Source organism: Carcharhinus amblyrhynchos, unplaced genomic scaffold (genome assembly GCF_965287045.1).
Source record: "Carcharhinus amblyrhynchos unplaced genomic scaffold, sCarAmb.v2.hapA scaffold_38, whole genome shotgun sequence".
Taxonomy (NCBI): Eukaryota; Metazoa; Chordata; class Chondrichthyes; order Carcharhiniformes; family Carcharhinidae; genus Carcharhinus; species Carcharhinus amblyrhynchos.
The window spans coordinates 9,741,687-9,758,639 of NW_027649779.1; the positions used below are offsets into that span (position 1 = coordinate 9,741,687).

The following is a 16,953-nucleotide window of genomic DNA, read 5'->3' on the forward strand; positions in this document are numbered from 1 at the left end:
TTTGATGAGGGGGGGGGCATCAGGAAAAATCAGGCTGCTCCGCCCAGTGTCACCAATTTAGAATTCTATGAGTCAATGAAGTGAAACTCTCCAGGCCGAGTAACATCATGGTAAATCTCCTCTGTACCATTCCCAGTGTTACCATATCCCTCCTATCCTGGGGATCCCAGAACTGCTCCATTTTTTCAAAGAAGTGACCAGACGTGTAGATGAGGGCAATGCTTCTGACGTAGTCTTCTTGGACTTCAGCAAGGCTTTTGACAAGGTCCCACACGGGAGACTAATCGGGAAGTTAAGATCCCATGGGATCCAAGGAAAAGTGTCAAATTGGATCCAGAATTGGCTGAGTGGCAGGGAGCAGAGGGTGATGGTGACGGGGTGATTTTCAGACTGGAAGCTTGTATCCAGTGGGGTCCCGCAGGGATCGATGTTGGGGCCCTTGTTGTTTGTGGTTTATTTAAATAACTTAGTCTTAAATGCAGGAGGTTTATCAGTAAGTTTGCGGATGATAGGAGAATTGTTCGGGTGGTAAATAGGAGGATAGCCTTAGATTACAGGGGGATAGAGACGGGCTGATCAATGGCAAAAGGAATCCAATGGGGATCAGTGTGAGGTGATGCACTCGGGCAGGGCAAACAAGACAAGGGACTACACGATGAACAGTAGGATCCCGGGAAGCTCCGAGGATCAGAGGGAGCTCGGTGTGCATGTACACCGGTCCCTTAAGGTAACAGGACTGGTGGATAAAGTGGTTAAGGAGACACACGCTTCACTTTTTTATTAGCAGAGGCACAGTGTTTAAGAGTGGGGAGGTTATGCTGGAATTATATAAAATGTTGGTTAGGCATCAGGAAGGAGGAATGAGAGTGAGATGGAGAGGTTTGATTTTTATTCATTCATGGGACTGGGCATCGCTGGCTGGCCCACCATTTATTGCCCATCTCTCGGTTCCCGAGGGCAGTTCAGAGTAAACCACATTGCTGTGGATCTGGAGTCACATGTAGGCCAGACCGGGTAAGGACAGCAGATTTGTATCAGTAAACCCTGCCCTAAACCTCTCTCAGTTATTACAATCTGGGATTGTATCAGTAAACCCTGCCCTAAACCTCTCTCAGTTATTACAATCTGGGCCTTGTATCAGTAATCTCTGCCCTAAACCTCTTTCAGTTATTACAATCTGGGATTGTATTAGTAATCTCTGCCATAAACCCCTCTCAGTTATTACAATCTGGGATTGTATCAGTAATCTCTGCCCTAAACCTCTCTCAGTTATTACAGTCTGGGTCTTGTATCAGTAATCTCTGTCCTAAATCTCTCTCAGTTATTACAATCTGGGCCTTGTATCAGTAATCTCTGCCCTAAACCCCTCTCAGTTCTTACAATCTGGGATTGTATCAGTAATCTCTGCCATAAACCTCTCTCAGTTATTACAATCTGGGATTGTATCAGTAATCTCTGCCCTAAACCTCTCTCAGTTATTACAATCTGGGATTGTATGAGTAATCTCTGCACTAAACCTCTCTCAGTTATTACAATCTGGGATTGTATCAGTAATCTCTGCCCTAAACCTCTCTCAGTTATTACAATCTGGGATTGTATCAGTAATCTCTGCCCTAAACCTCTCTCAGCTATTACAATCTGGGATTGTATCAGTAATCTCTGCCCTAAACCTCTCTCAGTTATTATAAAAATTGTTACTGAGGAGGAATTAACAGTGAGTTTAGTTTCGTGTTGAAGAGGATGAGAATTCCTGTTGTCGCCTTCTTAAAATTCTACCTTCATCTTTAAACATGTAATGATAAGTAAGAGAAAACCACCCACAGTGACCCCCAAAAACTAGACACTATAAATCTGACCTCCGAACAATGAATCTCTTCCCAAACTCAAAGCAGATGAACAGCCTGTCCCCAGTGTGAACTGGGTGTACAGTGAACTGGAATGATCCCCTGAACCCAGTCTCTCATCAGTGTGAAAAACATTGATGAGAAATGAGTAATCGACAATTTTGGGGTGGCACAGTGACACAGTGGGTTGGCACTGCTGCCACGTAGTTGCAGGGACCCAGGTTCGATTCCTGGGGGCACAGTGACACAGTGGGTTAACACTGCTGCCACGTAGTTGCAGGGACCCAGGTTCGATTCCCGGGGGCACAGTGACACAGTGGGTTAGCACTGAACAAAGAACAAAGAACAACACAGCACGGGAAACAGGCCCTTCGGCCCAACGAGCCCGCGCCGCCATCTTAACAATGTGTTTTTCCTACACCTCCCTTGACCCATGTCTATGCTTATGGTACCCCCATTGGAAACCAGATTCAGGGGAGAATAATTTAGGGACAATTTGTTACACCAATCAGCCTAAGAGCACATCTTTGGGGTGTGGGAGGAAACCAGAGCACCCGGAGGAAACCCACGCAAGCATGGGGAGAATGCGCAAACTCCCACAGATACTGGCCCAAATCCATGTACCTGCACAGCAAACAGTGACAGTCACTGAGCTGTTGTGGTGCCCATCTGCTGGTCCAGTTCTAAGCATACACAAAAGACGCAAAGTACTAGGCTACTCTCGAAACATCCTCTACCTTCTTCTCACCTCATAACCTTCTTCTCTCCAATGAAAATAACCTCAAGTCCCTCAGCCTTTCCTCATAAGACCTTCCCACCATACCAGGCAACATCCTGGTAAACCTCCTCTGCACCCTTTCCAATGCCTCCACATCCTTCTTATAATGCGGCGACCAGAACTGTACGCAATACTCCAAGTGCGGCCGCACCAGAGTTTTGTACAGTTGTAACATGATCAGGATATTGATTTTGATGATTAACCATGATAATACTGAACGGTGGGGCAGGCTCGAAGGGCCAAATGGCCTATTCCTGATTCTATTTTCTACGCATGTTTCTATGTAACAGAACTGGGGTTATTTTTCAATCCAGCAGAAACAGACCCAAAGGAATGCGGCTCAGTCTCAATATGAAAAACAGCAAAATCCAATCACAATAGTTACTTGTGAATCCGCTGGTGTGTCAGCAGAGTGGACGACTGACTGAATCCCTTCCCACACACACAGCAGATGTATGGCTTCTCCCCAGTGTGAACCCGCTGGTGTCTCAGCAGATTGGCTGAGTGAGTGAATCCCTTCCCACACTGAGAGCAGGTGAATGGCCTCTCCCCAGTGTGAACTCGCTGGTGTTTTGCTCGGTTGGATGACTCCTTGAATTTCTTCCCACACACGGGGCAGGTGAATGGTCTGTCCTCCGTGTGAATTCGCTGGTGTTTCGCTAGATTGGCCGGCTGGCTGAATCCCTTCCCACACTGGGAGCAAGTGAACGGCCTCTCCCCAGTGTGAACTCGCTGGTGTAATGCGAGGTTGAATGACTGATTGAAGCTCTTCCCGCACACACAGCAGGTGAACGGCCTCTCCTTAGTGTGAATCCTTTGGTGTATACGCAAGCTGGATGACTGAATGAATCCCCTCCCGCATCGGGAGCAGGTGAACGGCCTCTCCCCGGTGTGGCTGCGTCGATGAGTTTCCAGCTGTGATGGGTATTTGAATCCCTTCCCACAGTCCCCACATTTCCATGCCATCTCCTTGTTCTGACTGCAATTATGTTCCAAAAGGCTGGATGGTTGGTTGAAGTCTCGTCCACACGCAGATCACGTGTACAGTTTCTCCCCACTGTCAACGGTGCATTTTTCTTCTATATTCAAAACACAATGATATTCAGGTTACAATCACTTGGCCAACTTCATCAGGTTCCAAAACCATGTTACCCCACATACTTACCTGCTAATCCCCTGACAATGTTGCCAATTCATTATGGTCAATCAACCTAATCCATATACCTTTAGAACCAAAAGAGAAAATGCTGGAAAATCTCGGTAGGTCCAGCAGCATCTATAAGGACAGAAAAGAGCTGATGATTCAAGTCAAGGTGACCCTTTGCAAAGCTAAAAGGCATAGAAAGTGGGAGATATTCACATGCATGGGGAGGGAATGAAGGACAAGTCATTGCCATAGAAACGCCTTTGCTTCCCCTTTTCCCCTTTTTCTAAATATTACCTCTCTCCCACCCATTCTCCACCACCAACCACCCCCCCCAATCTTCATCTGTCACAGCTTACTCTCTGATTTCAGCTTCTCTGTCATTAGGCCATTCACACCCGTTATTCTCTCTATGGACTGCCATTAGCAGCCTTTTCCCCTAGTTTCTGTGTCTATGGCTCATTGTTCAATCCCTCACCCTGCAATATAAATATCCCCCAATTTAATGTATTTTAGCATTCACAAAGGGTCATCTAGACTCGAAATGTCAGCTCTTTCCTTTCCTTACGTGCTACCAGACCTGCTGAGATTTTCCAGCATTTTCTCTTTTGGTTTCAGATTCCAGCATCTGTAGTAATTTGCTTTTATCTGCACATTTTTGGACATGGGATATCAAATCAAACAGGTAACATTGACAAAGTGCTATATATTCCAAGACAAGAAATAACAAGCATAAATAACCTAATATATAACATATAACTACGTTAAACATATCTGTCCCATACTAATTTATTGTTCATTTAAATATTAGTCCTCTCCTAGGAAAACTCCCCCTTTAATTGTGAATATTGGATAAGAGGCTATCCTATTATCCAGATAAGTAAACCTGTCAAACTTAGGGAGTTAAAGGTTGCCAATGTCTTTGAGAGAGAAAGAGAAAAGATACCTGGGCCTAATGATACTCCTAATTTCGATGTCCGTCTGTAACCTTTCCAGAGTCTGCATTCACTTCCTTTTCCTTTAGTTGCTGCAGGTCCCCAATTTCCCCCAGAATGAGAATAGAAATGGAAATTTCTATCAGGACACTGATTTCCTCCCAGATGTTGCCCAGAGGAGGAAGTTTCACTCTGAAGCTCACTGGGCAACTTCCGCCTTGTGACGTCATAATAGAGCCCTGCCTGAATCAGCCAATAGGAATCACTCTGCTAGCATGACTACTTCCGTATTGTGACGTCACAAAGGAGCCGTGCCTGAATCAGCCAATAGAAATCACGCTGCTCATGGGACTACGTCCGCCTTGTGACGTCACAGTCGAGCCCTGCCTGAATCAGCCAGTAGGAATCACTCTGCTACGCGGTGACGTCACCGGGTTCCAGTACGCAGGCCCGGACTCGGGCCCTCCCCCCCGGCCCCAGGGAATGGAATCATTGTTGCCCCGCCCCCGAGTTCTGACCAATCGGAAGCCCTGGCAGACCGGAAGGACTCTTGTACTCCAGCCAATCAGTGGGTGGGCTTTGTGACGTAGGCGGTTGAGCTTCACACTGACTGAACCTTCTTCCTGTGTCCCCACATCAGTGAGTAAAACAGTTTGTGTTACAGACAGTGAACAGGCAGGGAGGTTTTCAGGAGGGAAGGGGAAGAGTTCACTGAGTGAATAGTGAGGCTGTGAGTGGGAGATGGAGAGGAAGGGAGTCTGAGCAGCTGGAAAAAGCAGCTGAGTGGGAGAATCTACCAGTGAGAGATCCAGAGGCTGTGACTCCTGGGGCTGTCTGTGGAAATGGGCTGCAGGGAAAGAGTTCAGTCCAATCTCCTGTAAAAGGAAATGAGCTGAACCTATACCTGGGAAAGACAGAGTGTTGTGGGACTCTGTAACTGGAATTAGAGCCAAATGTGTGGAGGGAGGAAATGTTTGATTTGATTTGATTTATTATTGTCACATGTGTTAACTTACACTGAAAAGTATTTTTTTCTTGCATGTTATTCAGACAAAGCATACTATTCATAGAGAAGGAAACAAGAGACTGCAGTATGTAGTGTTACAGTCACAGCTAGGGTGTAGAGAAAGATCAACTGAATGTAAGGTAGATCCATTCAAAAGTCTGACAGCAGCAGGGAAGATGCTGTTCTTGAGTCGGTCGGTACGTGACCTCAGAATTTTGTATTTTTTTCCCGATGGATGAAGGTGGAAGAGAGAATGTCCAGGGTGTGTGGGGTCCTTAATTATGCTGGCTGCTTCCCCGAGGCAGTGGGAAGTGCAGACAGAGTCAATGGATGGGAGGCTGGTTTGTGATGTTTGTAAATATTTGTAAACATTTGTAAATGTTTGTGATTTTTGTGGAACTTGTCTGAAGTATTTAAAGGCAAATTTACCCTGTCTGTAACAAGTATCATTGTTTGTGAATGCATGCTTTGTTAATATTGATTTTAGTTTAATTATTGCAGTGAAAGTATAAAATTAATGAAACCTTATTCTTTGCTTTATTCCATTCGGATTGTCTAGGAAATTGTTTATTTGAAGATTATCAGTCTCTATGGAGAGGTATTTCTAGTTTTGTTATTGTACATGTTGGATATATTGTTGATGCTGCAGTAAGTTACATTTATTTTTCTTTCTATTCTTGGAATATAATAATGCAGTTATGTTATATATTTCCAGTCAGTGAGACATTATAGTACAAAAAATGTCCATTTGACAATTCAAATCCATGTCAACTCTCCATAGAACAATCCAGTTGGTCCCATTCCCCCTCTGTATCACTGTCTTAAAGGTTTATTTCTTTTGAATGACTAACATTATTTGAAATCATGGGTTCTCTCTGCTTCTACCATCCTCATGTGGGGTGAATTCCAGTTTATGGCCACTTGAAGTCCAAACAAACCTTGTACACATATTCCCCACCTCTCTCTAATAAAGTAACATAGCACCTTTACACAAATTATAGTCTAGTTATATAAGGGATATATCGGTGAACAGCTTGCCTGAAGGTTTTCAGGTCTGTGTGTCCTGGAGCATGAACCAGCAGAATCGGGAGAGTGACTATTTGGTGCAGAGTGTGTGGGACAGAAATTTACAACTTTTCAGGAATAAAAAAAAAGTTTAATTGAGAATTGTCCATTCTGAATTTCTTTTCTATGCGCACAGCGTTGACTTTTGTAAACTTCTTTCACAGGATATTCGAAGGGGAGGATTTACAGGACAGAAATATCAAAACAAAACATCACGTTCAGATCTGATAGATTCAATCGATTAATCACAACGCGAATATCATCGGCCTTGGACTCTAGAAGGAGATTTTTTGGGGTTTTTTTTCTGTCTGTGGGAAAAGATTGAACATCAGTGTGACTGGAAAAGCAGTGAAAAGTACAAACCTGAGTGTGTGATCAGATTACACAGTCTGAAAAGCATTGCACCGTTTACATTGAGAGGGACTGTACATCTGTTCTCGGTGAGGACGAGGCTTCATCTGATTGTCAAACCTGGAGGGACAGCAGGCCCCCCGCATCAGGGAGAAACAGTGGAAATGTGGGGACTGTGGGAAAGGATTCAAAGCGCCGTGTGAGCTGGAGATCCATCGACGCAGTCACACTGGGGAGAAGCCATTCACCTGCCCTGATTGTGGGAAGGGATTCTCTCAGTTATCCAACCTGCTGACCCATCAGAAAATCCACACTGGGGAGAGGCCGTTCACCTGCTCTGAATGTGGGAAGGGTTTCACTGATTCCTCCCGTCTTCTCACACACGGACGCATTCACACGGGGGAAAGGCCTTTCGCCTGCATTGAGTGTGGGAAGGGGTTCGGGGATTTGTCCAGCCTCCGGAGACACAAGCGAGTTCACACCGGGGAGAGGTCATTCCCTTGCTCCGTGTGTGGGAAGGGATTCACTCTTTCGTCCAACCTGCGGAGACACCAGCGAATACACGCCCGGGAGAAAGTGCTCAGCTGCTCAGAGTGTGGGAAGGGATTCAGTAATTCCTCTGCTCTGCAGAAGCACCGGAGAGTTCACACCGGGGAGAGGCCGTACGCCTGCTCTGACTGCGGGAAGGGATTCACTCGGTCATCTCACCTGCTGATACACCAGCGAGTCCACACCGGAGACAGGCCATTCACCTGCACCGTGTGTGGAAGAGGATTCAGTGCATCATCTACCCTGCAGAACCACCAGGCAGTTCACACTGGGGAGAGGTCATTCACCTGCTCCGTGTGTGGGAAGGGATTCACTCAGTTATCAACCTTGCTGCGACACCAGGCAGTTCACACTGGAGAGAGGCCATTCCCCTGCTCTGTGTGTGGGAAGAGATTTACTCGGTCCACTAATCTGCTGACACACCAGCGAATTCACTCTGGGGAAAGATCGTTCAGTTGCACTGAGTGTGGGAAGGGATTCACTGATCCCTCCAGCCTCTGGAAACACCGGCGAGTTCACACTGGGGAGAGGCCGTTCGCCTGCTGTGTGTGTGGGAAGGGATTCACTGAGTCGTCTAGTCTGCATGCGCACCGTCGAGTTCACACCGGGGAGAAGCCTTTCATCTGTTCTGACTGCGGGAAGGGATTTGCTGATCCTTCCAGCCTGCGGAAACACAAGCAAGTTCACACGGGGGAGAGGGGCTGTTCACCTGCTCTGAGTGTAGGAAAGGATTCACTGAGACATCCAACCTGCTGAGACATTATGGCAATCACACTGATTACAGACCTTTTAAATACTCTGGGTGTTAATTGTATAATTTGGGGTAAATATATACAAGCAGTGGACATTGATTAGATGTTTACATGAGCACATATAGACACTTACTGACAGAGCATGGAATAGTATTAAGAGTGATATACCTGTAATGTTTGACTCTATGAATAAATCTATACCAAGTAAAGATCGAAACTATTTTCCTCCTTCACCGTAAGGCGGTCAGGATTATAACGTGGTAACAGTAAAAATACCTGATGTTTCCGATCTGAATGTTTGAGAAGGAATAATGAGAGCTTTGATAAAAATCAGAAGGGAAAGATGTAAATTATCTTAAAGCTCCACAGATGATTTGTTCACACTATTTGCCAAAGATTGAAAAGTCCTGCTTCAAGATACAGGAGCAGATGATGAAGGGTATACAAGACTCATACGAGAGACTAGTGCAGAGTGTACAATGTATAAAAATTATTGGAGGATGCCATCATATCCCAACATTAAACCTTCCCTTGGAGCTGAACCTGAGGCACCAGCTCAGTTTCTGAATGATGAGTTTTGAGACGTGTGTCAAAACATGAACGTTCTGCTCAGGAACATCACACAGAAAGTCCTTTCAGCGATGCGCTCTGTGAAAGGAATCCTGTGGTGATCGATGAAATGCAGAAAATCTCAGCTGATCACGATCATATCTGTTTCCACTATCACTCCCGGCAGCAAATTCCAGGCACCCACCACCTCCAATTGTAAAAAAACTTGTCTCAAAATCTCCTTTAAACCTTGTCCCTCGCACCTTAAACCTGTGGCCCCCCTAGTAATTGATGCTCCCACCCTGGGGAAAAGCTTCTGACTATCCACTCTGTCCGTGCCTCTTATAATCTTGTAGACTTCTATCAGGTCTCCCCTCACCCTCCGTCATTCCAGTGAGAACAAACCAAGATTCTCCAATCTCTCCTCATAGCTAATGCCCTCCATACCAGGGAAACATCCTGGTAAATCTTTTCTGCACCCTCTCCAAAGCCGCCTCCTTTTGAATGGACCCACCTCATATTAAGCTGATCATTTTCTTCACTGGAGGGGGGGGGGTGTTGAGTCCCCCTCCGGGGGGGGCGGATCCTCCCCTCCCCTCCCCTCCCCTCCCACCCACTGCCCCTGACGCTGCCTCCGCTTATCCACCTCCTTCCCACCTGAAGATGAGCCTGGACGTGAGCCTCACTACGCATACTACGCGTCACAATGCCCGGGGACTGATTGACAGTGGCGCCGGCCCAATAGGGAAAGGGGGCGGGGCTGGAGGACCGCGTGGAAGCAGGTAGTCCTCCAACCAATCGGAGTGAATGAGGGGCAGGGTTGGAAGACCGAGCGGGTGCGGCTGGTCCTCCAGCCAATCGGAGTGAATGAGGGGGGAAAATGCTCTCAGGCATGCGCAGTGCTGGTAATGGTGACGGACAGAGGGACGGTTAAAGGCTGATGCGAGATCAGTACGAGGTAAAGGGCGGTGCGCAGAGAGCGGTAGATCCGGCCGGCGGGTGAATAGGCTTTGTAAGCATGTTGTCCAAACTCACACCCCGGGAAAGAACTTCCTGGTCATCCCGTTTTGAACCAAATGGAGCCGCGGCTTGTCGTGCTGGGCCTGGGCTGACTGCCGCCATTCTGCCGGAAGTGTATCACTTGTGGCCGCCATGTTTGTGGGGGGCAATATGTGCAGTAGCGTGGTGCCATGTTTGTGAGGGGCAATGTGACGTATGGGATTTGAACCCCTGCAGTCCATGTGGTGTAGGTACATCGACCCTGCTGGTAGGGAGGGAATTCCAGGAGTTTGTCCCAGTGACTGAAGGAATGGCGATATATTCCCAAATCATTTTAAACATTATTTATAGATCTGTGGGTTTGGTCAGTCACATGAAGAGCCATGGTGAAATTCACGACCCTAAGTAGACATGAGCGACACGGTGGCACAGTAATTAGCACCGCTCCCTCACAGTGCCAGGGATCCAGTTTCAGTTCCTGGCTTGGGCGACTTCAGTTAAATTATTGATTAGCGTCACAAGTAAGCTTGCTTTAACGCTGCAGTTGTTACTGTGAAATTCTGTGGCGTTTATATGCTCTCCTCGCATCTGCGTGGGTTTCCTCCGGGTGCTCCAGTCCCCCTCCTCCCCCCACCCCCGGTTAATTTACTAAGGGGTAAATTTCCCTTTAGTTTCCCAAGATGTGGCGATAAGGGGACTTGGCTAAGATAAATGTGTGAGGCTGCAGGGATAGGTCGTAGAGTTGTAGAGGTTTACAAGCATGAAAACAGGCCCTTTCATCCAACTGGTCCATGCTGCCCTTTTTTTTAAAACCCCTCAGCTAGTCCCAATTGCCTGCATTTGGCTAATTTCCCTCTATACCCATCTTACCTATGTAACTGTCAAAACGCTTTTTGAAAGACAAAATTATACCTGCCTCTACTAGAACATAGAACACTACAGCGCAGTACAGGCCCTTCGGCCCTCGATGTTGCACCGACCAGTGGAACCAATCTAATGACCCTCTAACCCAAACTATTCCAATGTTATCCATATGCCTATCCACTGACCATGTGAACGCCCTTAAAGTTGACGAGTCCACAACTGCTGCAGGCAGGTCATTCCACACCCTTACTACCCTCTGAGTAAAGATCCTACCTCTGACATCCATCCTATAACTACCACCCCTTAATTTAAAGCTTTGTCCCCTCGTGTTAGCCTTCACCATCCAAGGAAAAGTGCTCTCACTATCCACCCTATCTAATCCTCTGATCATCTTGTATGCCTCAATTTGGTCACCTCATAACCTTCTTCTCTCTAATAAAAATAACCTCAAGTCCCTCAGCCTTTCCTCATAAGACCTTCCCACCATACCAGGCAACATCCTGATAAACCTCCTCTGCACCCTTTCCAATGCCTCCACATCTTTCTTATAATGCGGTGACTAGAACTGTACGCAATACTCCAAGTGCGGCCACACCAGAGTTTTGTACAGTTGTAACATGACCTCACAGCTCTGAAATTCAATCCCTCTACCAATAAAAGCTAACACACCGTACGCCTTCTTAACAACCTTATCAACCTGGGTGCCAACTTTCAGAGATCTATGCACATGTACCCCGAGATCTCTGTGCTCGTCGACACTACCAAGAGTCCTTCCGTTAGCCCTATATTCTGTACTCCTGTTACTCTTACCAAAGTGAATCACCTCACACTTTTCCGTATTAAACTCCATTTGCCACACCTCGGCCCAGCTGTGCAGCTTATCTATGTCCCTCTGCAAACTGTAACATCCATCCTCACTGTCTACAACTCCTCCAACTTTGGTGTTGTCAGCAAATTTACTAATCCATCCTTCTACGCCCTCATCTAGGTCACTTACCTAGAACGAGCTGCCAGAGGTAGTACTACTACCCCTGGCAGCTCGTTCCAGACACTCACCACCCTCTGTGTGAAAAAATTGCCCCTCTGAACACTTTTGTATCCCTGCCCTCTCACCTTAAACCTATGCCCTCTAATTTTAGACTCCCCTACCTTTGGGAAAAGATATTGACTATCTCGCTGATCTGTGCCCCTCGTTATTTTATAGACCTCTACAAGATCACCCCTCAGCCTCCTACGCTCCAGAGAAAAAAGTCCCAGTCTGTCCAGCCTCTCCTTATAACTCAATCCATCAAGTCCCAGTAGCATCCTAGTAAATCTCTTCTGCACTCTTTCCAGTTTAATAATATCCTTTCTATAACAGGGTGACCAGAACTGTAGAAAGTATTCCAAGTGTGGGCCTTCCCAATGTCTTGGGTGGACAGGAGGGCCTGGGTAAAGCACTCTACCAGAGAGTCAGTACAGACTCAATAGGTCGAATGGCCTCCTCTTGCACTGTAGGGATTCTATGATGATAGATATCATCCTCAAATCGAGGGACTGTTGATGATGAAGATAATCAAGGTGTAACAGGGAGTTAGTGTGGGTATCCTGGTCTTAGGAGAATCTGTTCAAATCCTGGTTTATTTATACAATATAAAATCCCTCTCTATTCTGCTCCCAAATCCTCTCTCACTTTCCTCTTCAAAGAAGATAGCGTCTTGTGACGATCCAGACTGTGTGACAGCTTCCCTTCCCTGAAGAACATCAGTGAGTCAGTTGCATTTTATATGACAATCCGGCAGTTTTTATGATCACTCTTTCCTAGTGCCTGCCCCACAAATTACTGCATTCATTCAGCTCAATTTCACAACCTGTTTTTGAGCGTTCTCTTTCATGCTTTTCTGTTTTAAATCCGTTTTATAGGATCTTCAAAAGGGAAGGTTTGTATGAAGGAGACGGGAAACCAAACATCACATAAGGGTCTGACAAAGTTCCCTGAGTTATTGGAACTGAATATCACCGAGTATTGAACATGGAAGGAAAAAGCACCGTTCAGAGTGGGGAGAAACCGTACACCTGTTCTGTGTGTGGACGAGGCTTCAGTCGATTATCAGGCTTGTCGCAACATAAGTATCTTCACACTGGGAAGGAGTCACTTTGTTCCCCGTCTGAGCTGGAAACTCATCAACGCACTGACGCTGAGAAATCATTCACTTGCTCCGAGTGTGGGAAGGGATTCCGTGATTTATCCAGCCTGCTGAGACACCGGCGCGTTCACACTGGGGAGAAGCCATTCAGCTGTACTGTGTGTTGGAAAGGATTCAATGATTTATCCAATCTGTCAAAGCACCAGCGAGTCCACGCTTTGGAGAAACCATTCACCTGCCCCAAGTGTGGGAAAGGATTCACTGATTCATCCAACATGTTGAGACACCAGCGAGTTCACGCAGACAAGAGACCATTTAAATGTCAGGAGTGTGGGAAAGGATTTAAAGGTTCTGAGGATCTGATGTCCCATCAACGTGTCCACACTCAGGAGAGACCTTTCCAATGTCTGGACTGTGGGAAGTGTTATAAAAGACGCTGGGATCTGATGTTCCATCAGCGAATTCACACAGACGAGAGACCGTTCAGGTGCTCCAGCTGTGGGACTGGGTTCAGGCGATCATCCAGACTCGCTGTACACCAGCAAACTCACACCAAGAAAAGAGCGTTCACCTGCTCCGAATGTGGAAAGGGATTCACTCGGTCATCCCACCTGCTGAGACACCAGAAACTTCATGAGTAACCGCAGTGATTGGATTTTGTTGTGAGTCACATCCAGAACTGAACCATGTTCATTGGAGTCTTTCTCTGCCCCTATTTCTAAACTCCAGCCCAGTTACAGGGGTTAGTATCTTTGCTTTGAAAAAATAGTTTGTGGAAAGTACTCTGTGCTGAATCTTTTTAGTAGCTGTTACAAGTTAGTTCCTTTTGAAATTCTCACCCCCTCCCCTGTCTCCTCCATCCTCACCTCCAACAACAAGTGTGAGGAGCTGAAAAATCTTTTTGTCACTAAGATTGAGGCAGTTTGATCACCTGCCTCTGCTGCTTCCCTCTCACCAAAGGCCAAACTGTCCTCCACTAAGTCTGGAACTGGCATCGTTTTCCAGTATCCCTCCCGTCTCTCTCTTATGTCCTGTCAGACCTCAGCTTGTCCATGACATTCCTCCCCCACTATGTTCCATTGATCTTATTCCTACGAAACTGTTTACCTCCTCCATACTAATCAATACCGTTTACAGTTCCCATTCTCTTCCATTCCTCACCTTCTCACCTTTAAATCCATTGTCACCACACACACTCTGAAAAAATAATCTTTGATCTCTCCAACCTCCTTTTCCTTACCAAAGTCTATGAACTTGGTGTCCCCCCCTCCCCAAGATCTATCCTCGGCCCTTCCTATTTCCCATCTACGTGCCCCACAAGGTGACACCATCCAGAAGCACCATGTTAGTTTGTACATGTACACTGACAACACCCAGCTCTACCTCACCCCCCAGTCCCTCTCCATTCCTCCACTGTTACTAAATGATCAAACTGCTTATCCCACATCCAGTCCTGGATGAGCAGAAATTCCTTCCAGTTAAAAATGGGGAAGACCAGTCACCACTACAAATTCCCTGACTACCGAATCCATCCCTCTCCCTGGGAATGCACCACACTCTTCACAATCTCCGTGCCGGATTTGATGTCAAGATGAGTTTCTGACCACATTTCCACACCAGCACTAATACCAGATATTTCACTCTCCATAATGTCACCTGGCGCCACCCCGCCTGCTGCTGGAACCCTCATCCATACCCGTGTTACCCTTAAACTGGATGATTAGAATCCATTCTTCACCAGCCTCTCCCACTCACTCCACCCCCACATTAAACATTGTCTTTTTAATTCATTTGTGTAACATGGGCATCGCAGGCTAGGCCAGCAATAATTCTCCATCCCTAATTGGCTCTGGAGGGCAACTGAGGGTCAACCACATTGCTGTGGGTCTGGAGTCACGTGTAGGCCAGACCAGGTAAGGACAGCAGATTTCCTTCCCTAAAGGACGTTAGTGACCCAGATGGGTTTTTCTAACAATCGACCGTGGTTTCATGGTCATCAGTAGATTCTTAATTCCAGATTTTTTTTTATTGAATTGAAATTCCACCACCTGTAGTGGTGGGATTCGAACCCGGGGTCCCCAGAACATTGACAATAGCCTAGCGACAATACCAAAGGCCATCGCCCCCCAACATTCCTGATTGTTCAAAACTCTGCTGCTCGAGAGTTCTTCACCCACCATATCCTGTGCTCGCTGAACTACATCGGGTTCACATCAGGGTAATGCACTGATTTTAACATTTCCATCCTGTTTTAAAATCCCTCCATGGCCTGTCCTTCCCAATCTCTAATCTCCAATAACACACCCTCTGAGATATCTGTGCTGTCCTCATTCTGGTCACTTGAACATCTCTGATTTGAATTACTCCTTCATTAATGGCATTGTCCTGGTGTGAAGTTCTGAAATTTCCTCCCTAAACCTCTCCATCCCTCTGTTCCCTCCCTCCTGATGAAAGATTCTCATTAAAATCCCCCACTCCAGTGAATCTTTGGACAGTATGTGGAGTTGTTGAGTTCTCCTGAGCTGAGACTGGAGCTCTTGGGCCTGGAAGAACCGCTGTCTGGAATCTTTCCCCTCAATTCACTAACTCCCAGTGTGACTCAGTATTTTGTTACAAAATTCCTCTGAAGCACCTTGGGATGTTTTATTGCAATAAACGTGTTCTATAAATATGGGTTGTTACTGATCCCAGCAGTCAGTTTGTGCACAGTAAGATTCCACAAACAGCAACAACTGATCAATCCATGGTGATGTTAGTTCAAACACGAATGTTGGTCCCACTGCACGGTGGGTTCGATTCCCGGGGGCACGGTGACACAGTGGCTTAGCACTGCTGCCTTGCAGCGCCAGGGACCCAGGTTCGATTCCCGGGGGCACGGTGACACAGTGGCTTAGCACTGCTGCCTTGCAGCGCCAGGGACCCAGGTTCGATTCCCAGGGGCACGGTGACACAGTGGGTTAGCACTGCTGTCTCACAGTGCCAGGGACTCGGGTTCGATTCCCAGGGGCACGGTGACACAGTGGGTTAGCACTGCTGTCTCACAGTGCCAGGGACTCGGGTTCGATTCCCAGGGGCACGGTGACACAGTGGGTTAGCACTGCTGTCTCACAGTGCCAGGGACTGGGATTCAATTCCCGGGGGCACGGTGACACAGTGGGTTAGCACTGCTGTCTCACAGCACCAGGGACCCAGGTTCGATTCCCAGGGGCACGGTAGCATTGTGGTTAGCACTGCTGCCTCACAGTGCCAGGGACTGGGATTCAATTCCCGGGGGCACGGTGACACAGTGGGTTAGCACTGCTGTCTCACAGCACCAGGGACCCAGGTTCGATTCCCAGGGGCACGGTAGCATTGTGGTTAGCACTGCTGTCTCACAGTGCCAGGGACTGGGATTCAATTCCCGGGGGCACGGTGACACAGTGGGTTAGCACTGCTGTCTCACAGCACCAGGGACCCAGGTTCGATTCCCAGGGGCACGGTAGCATTGTGGTTAGCACTGCTGCCTCACAGTGCCAGGGACCCGGGTTCAGTTCTGGCCTCAGGTCATGTCTGTGTGGAGTCTGCACGTTCTCCCCGTGTCTGCGTGGGTTTCCTCCGAGTGCTCCGGTTGCCTCCCACAGGCCAAAGGTGTGCGGGTTAGGTTGATCGGCTGTGCTAAATTTGTCAGGGGATTAGCAGGTGGGGTTACGGGGATAGGGCATGGGTGGGATTGTGGTCGGTGCAGACTCAATAGGCTAAATGGCCCCCTCCTGCACTGTAGGGATTCGAAACAGGAGGGGAACTCCCCTGTGGACAGTATGTGGAGGTGTTGAGCTCTCCCCTGAGCTGAGAGTGGAGCTGATTGAACTGTTTGGATCTGTCACGGACCTTGAAGACCTGCTGTCTGGAGTCTTTCCCCTCAATTCACCGAGTCTATCCTGAAATTGTTCCTGATCAAATAGTTAACTCTGAAATCAATCCCTGTTTAATCTTTGAAGCAAAATCCCCAACC

At 47.3% G+C, this 16,953-nt stretch overlaps 1 protein-coding gene across 1 annotated transcript; it reads left to right on the plus strand.

Moving 5' to 3' along the window:
- The first annotated feature begins 4,430 nt into the window (after positions 1 to 4,430).
- On the plus strand, positions 4,431 to 13,916 carry LOC145362326 (uncharacterized). The gene is made up of 4 exons (XM_080218402.1): positions 4,431 to 4,451; positions 5,008 to 5,253; positions 7,250 to 8,423; positions 12,816 to 13,916. The coding sequence occupies exons 1-4, from the start codon at positions 4,431 to 4,433 to the stop codon at positions 13,601 to 13,603; spliced, it is 2,229 nt and encodes a 742-aa protein (XP_080074528.1). The 3' UTR covers positions 13,604 to 13,916.
- The last annotated feature ends 3,037 nt before the right edge of the window (positions 13,917 to 16,953 follow it).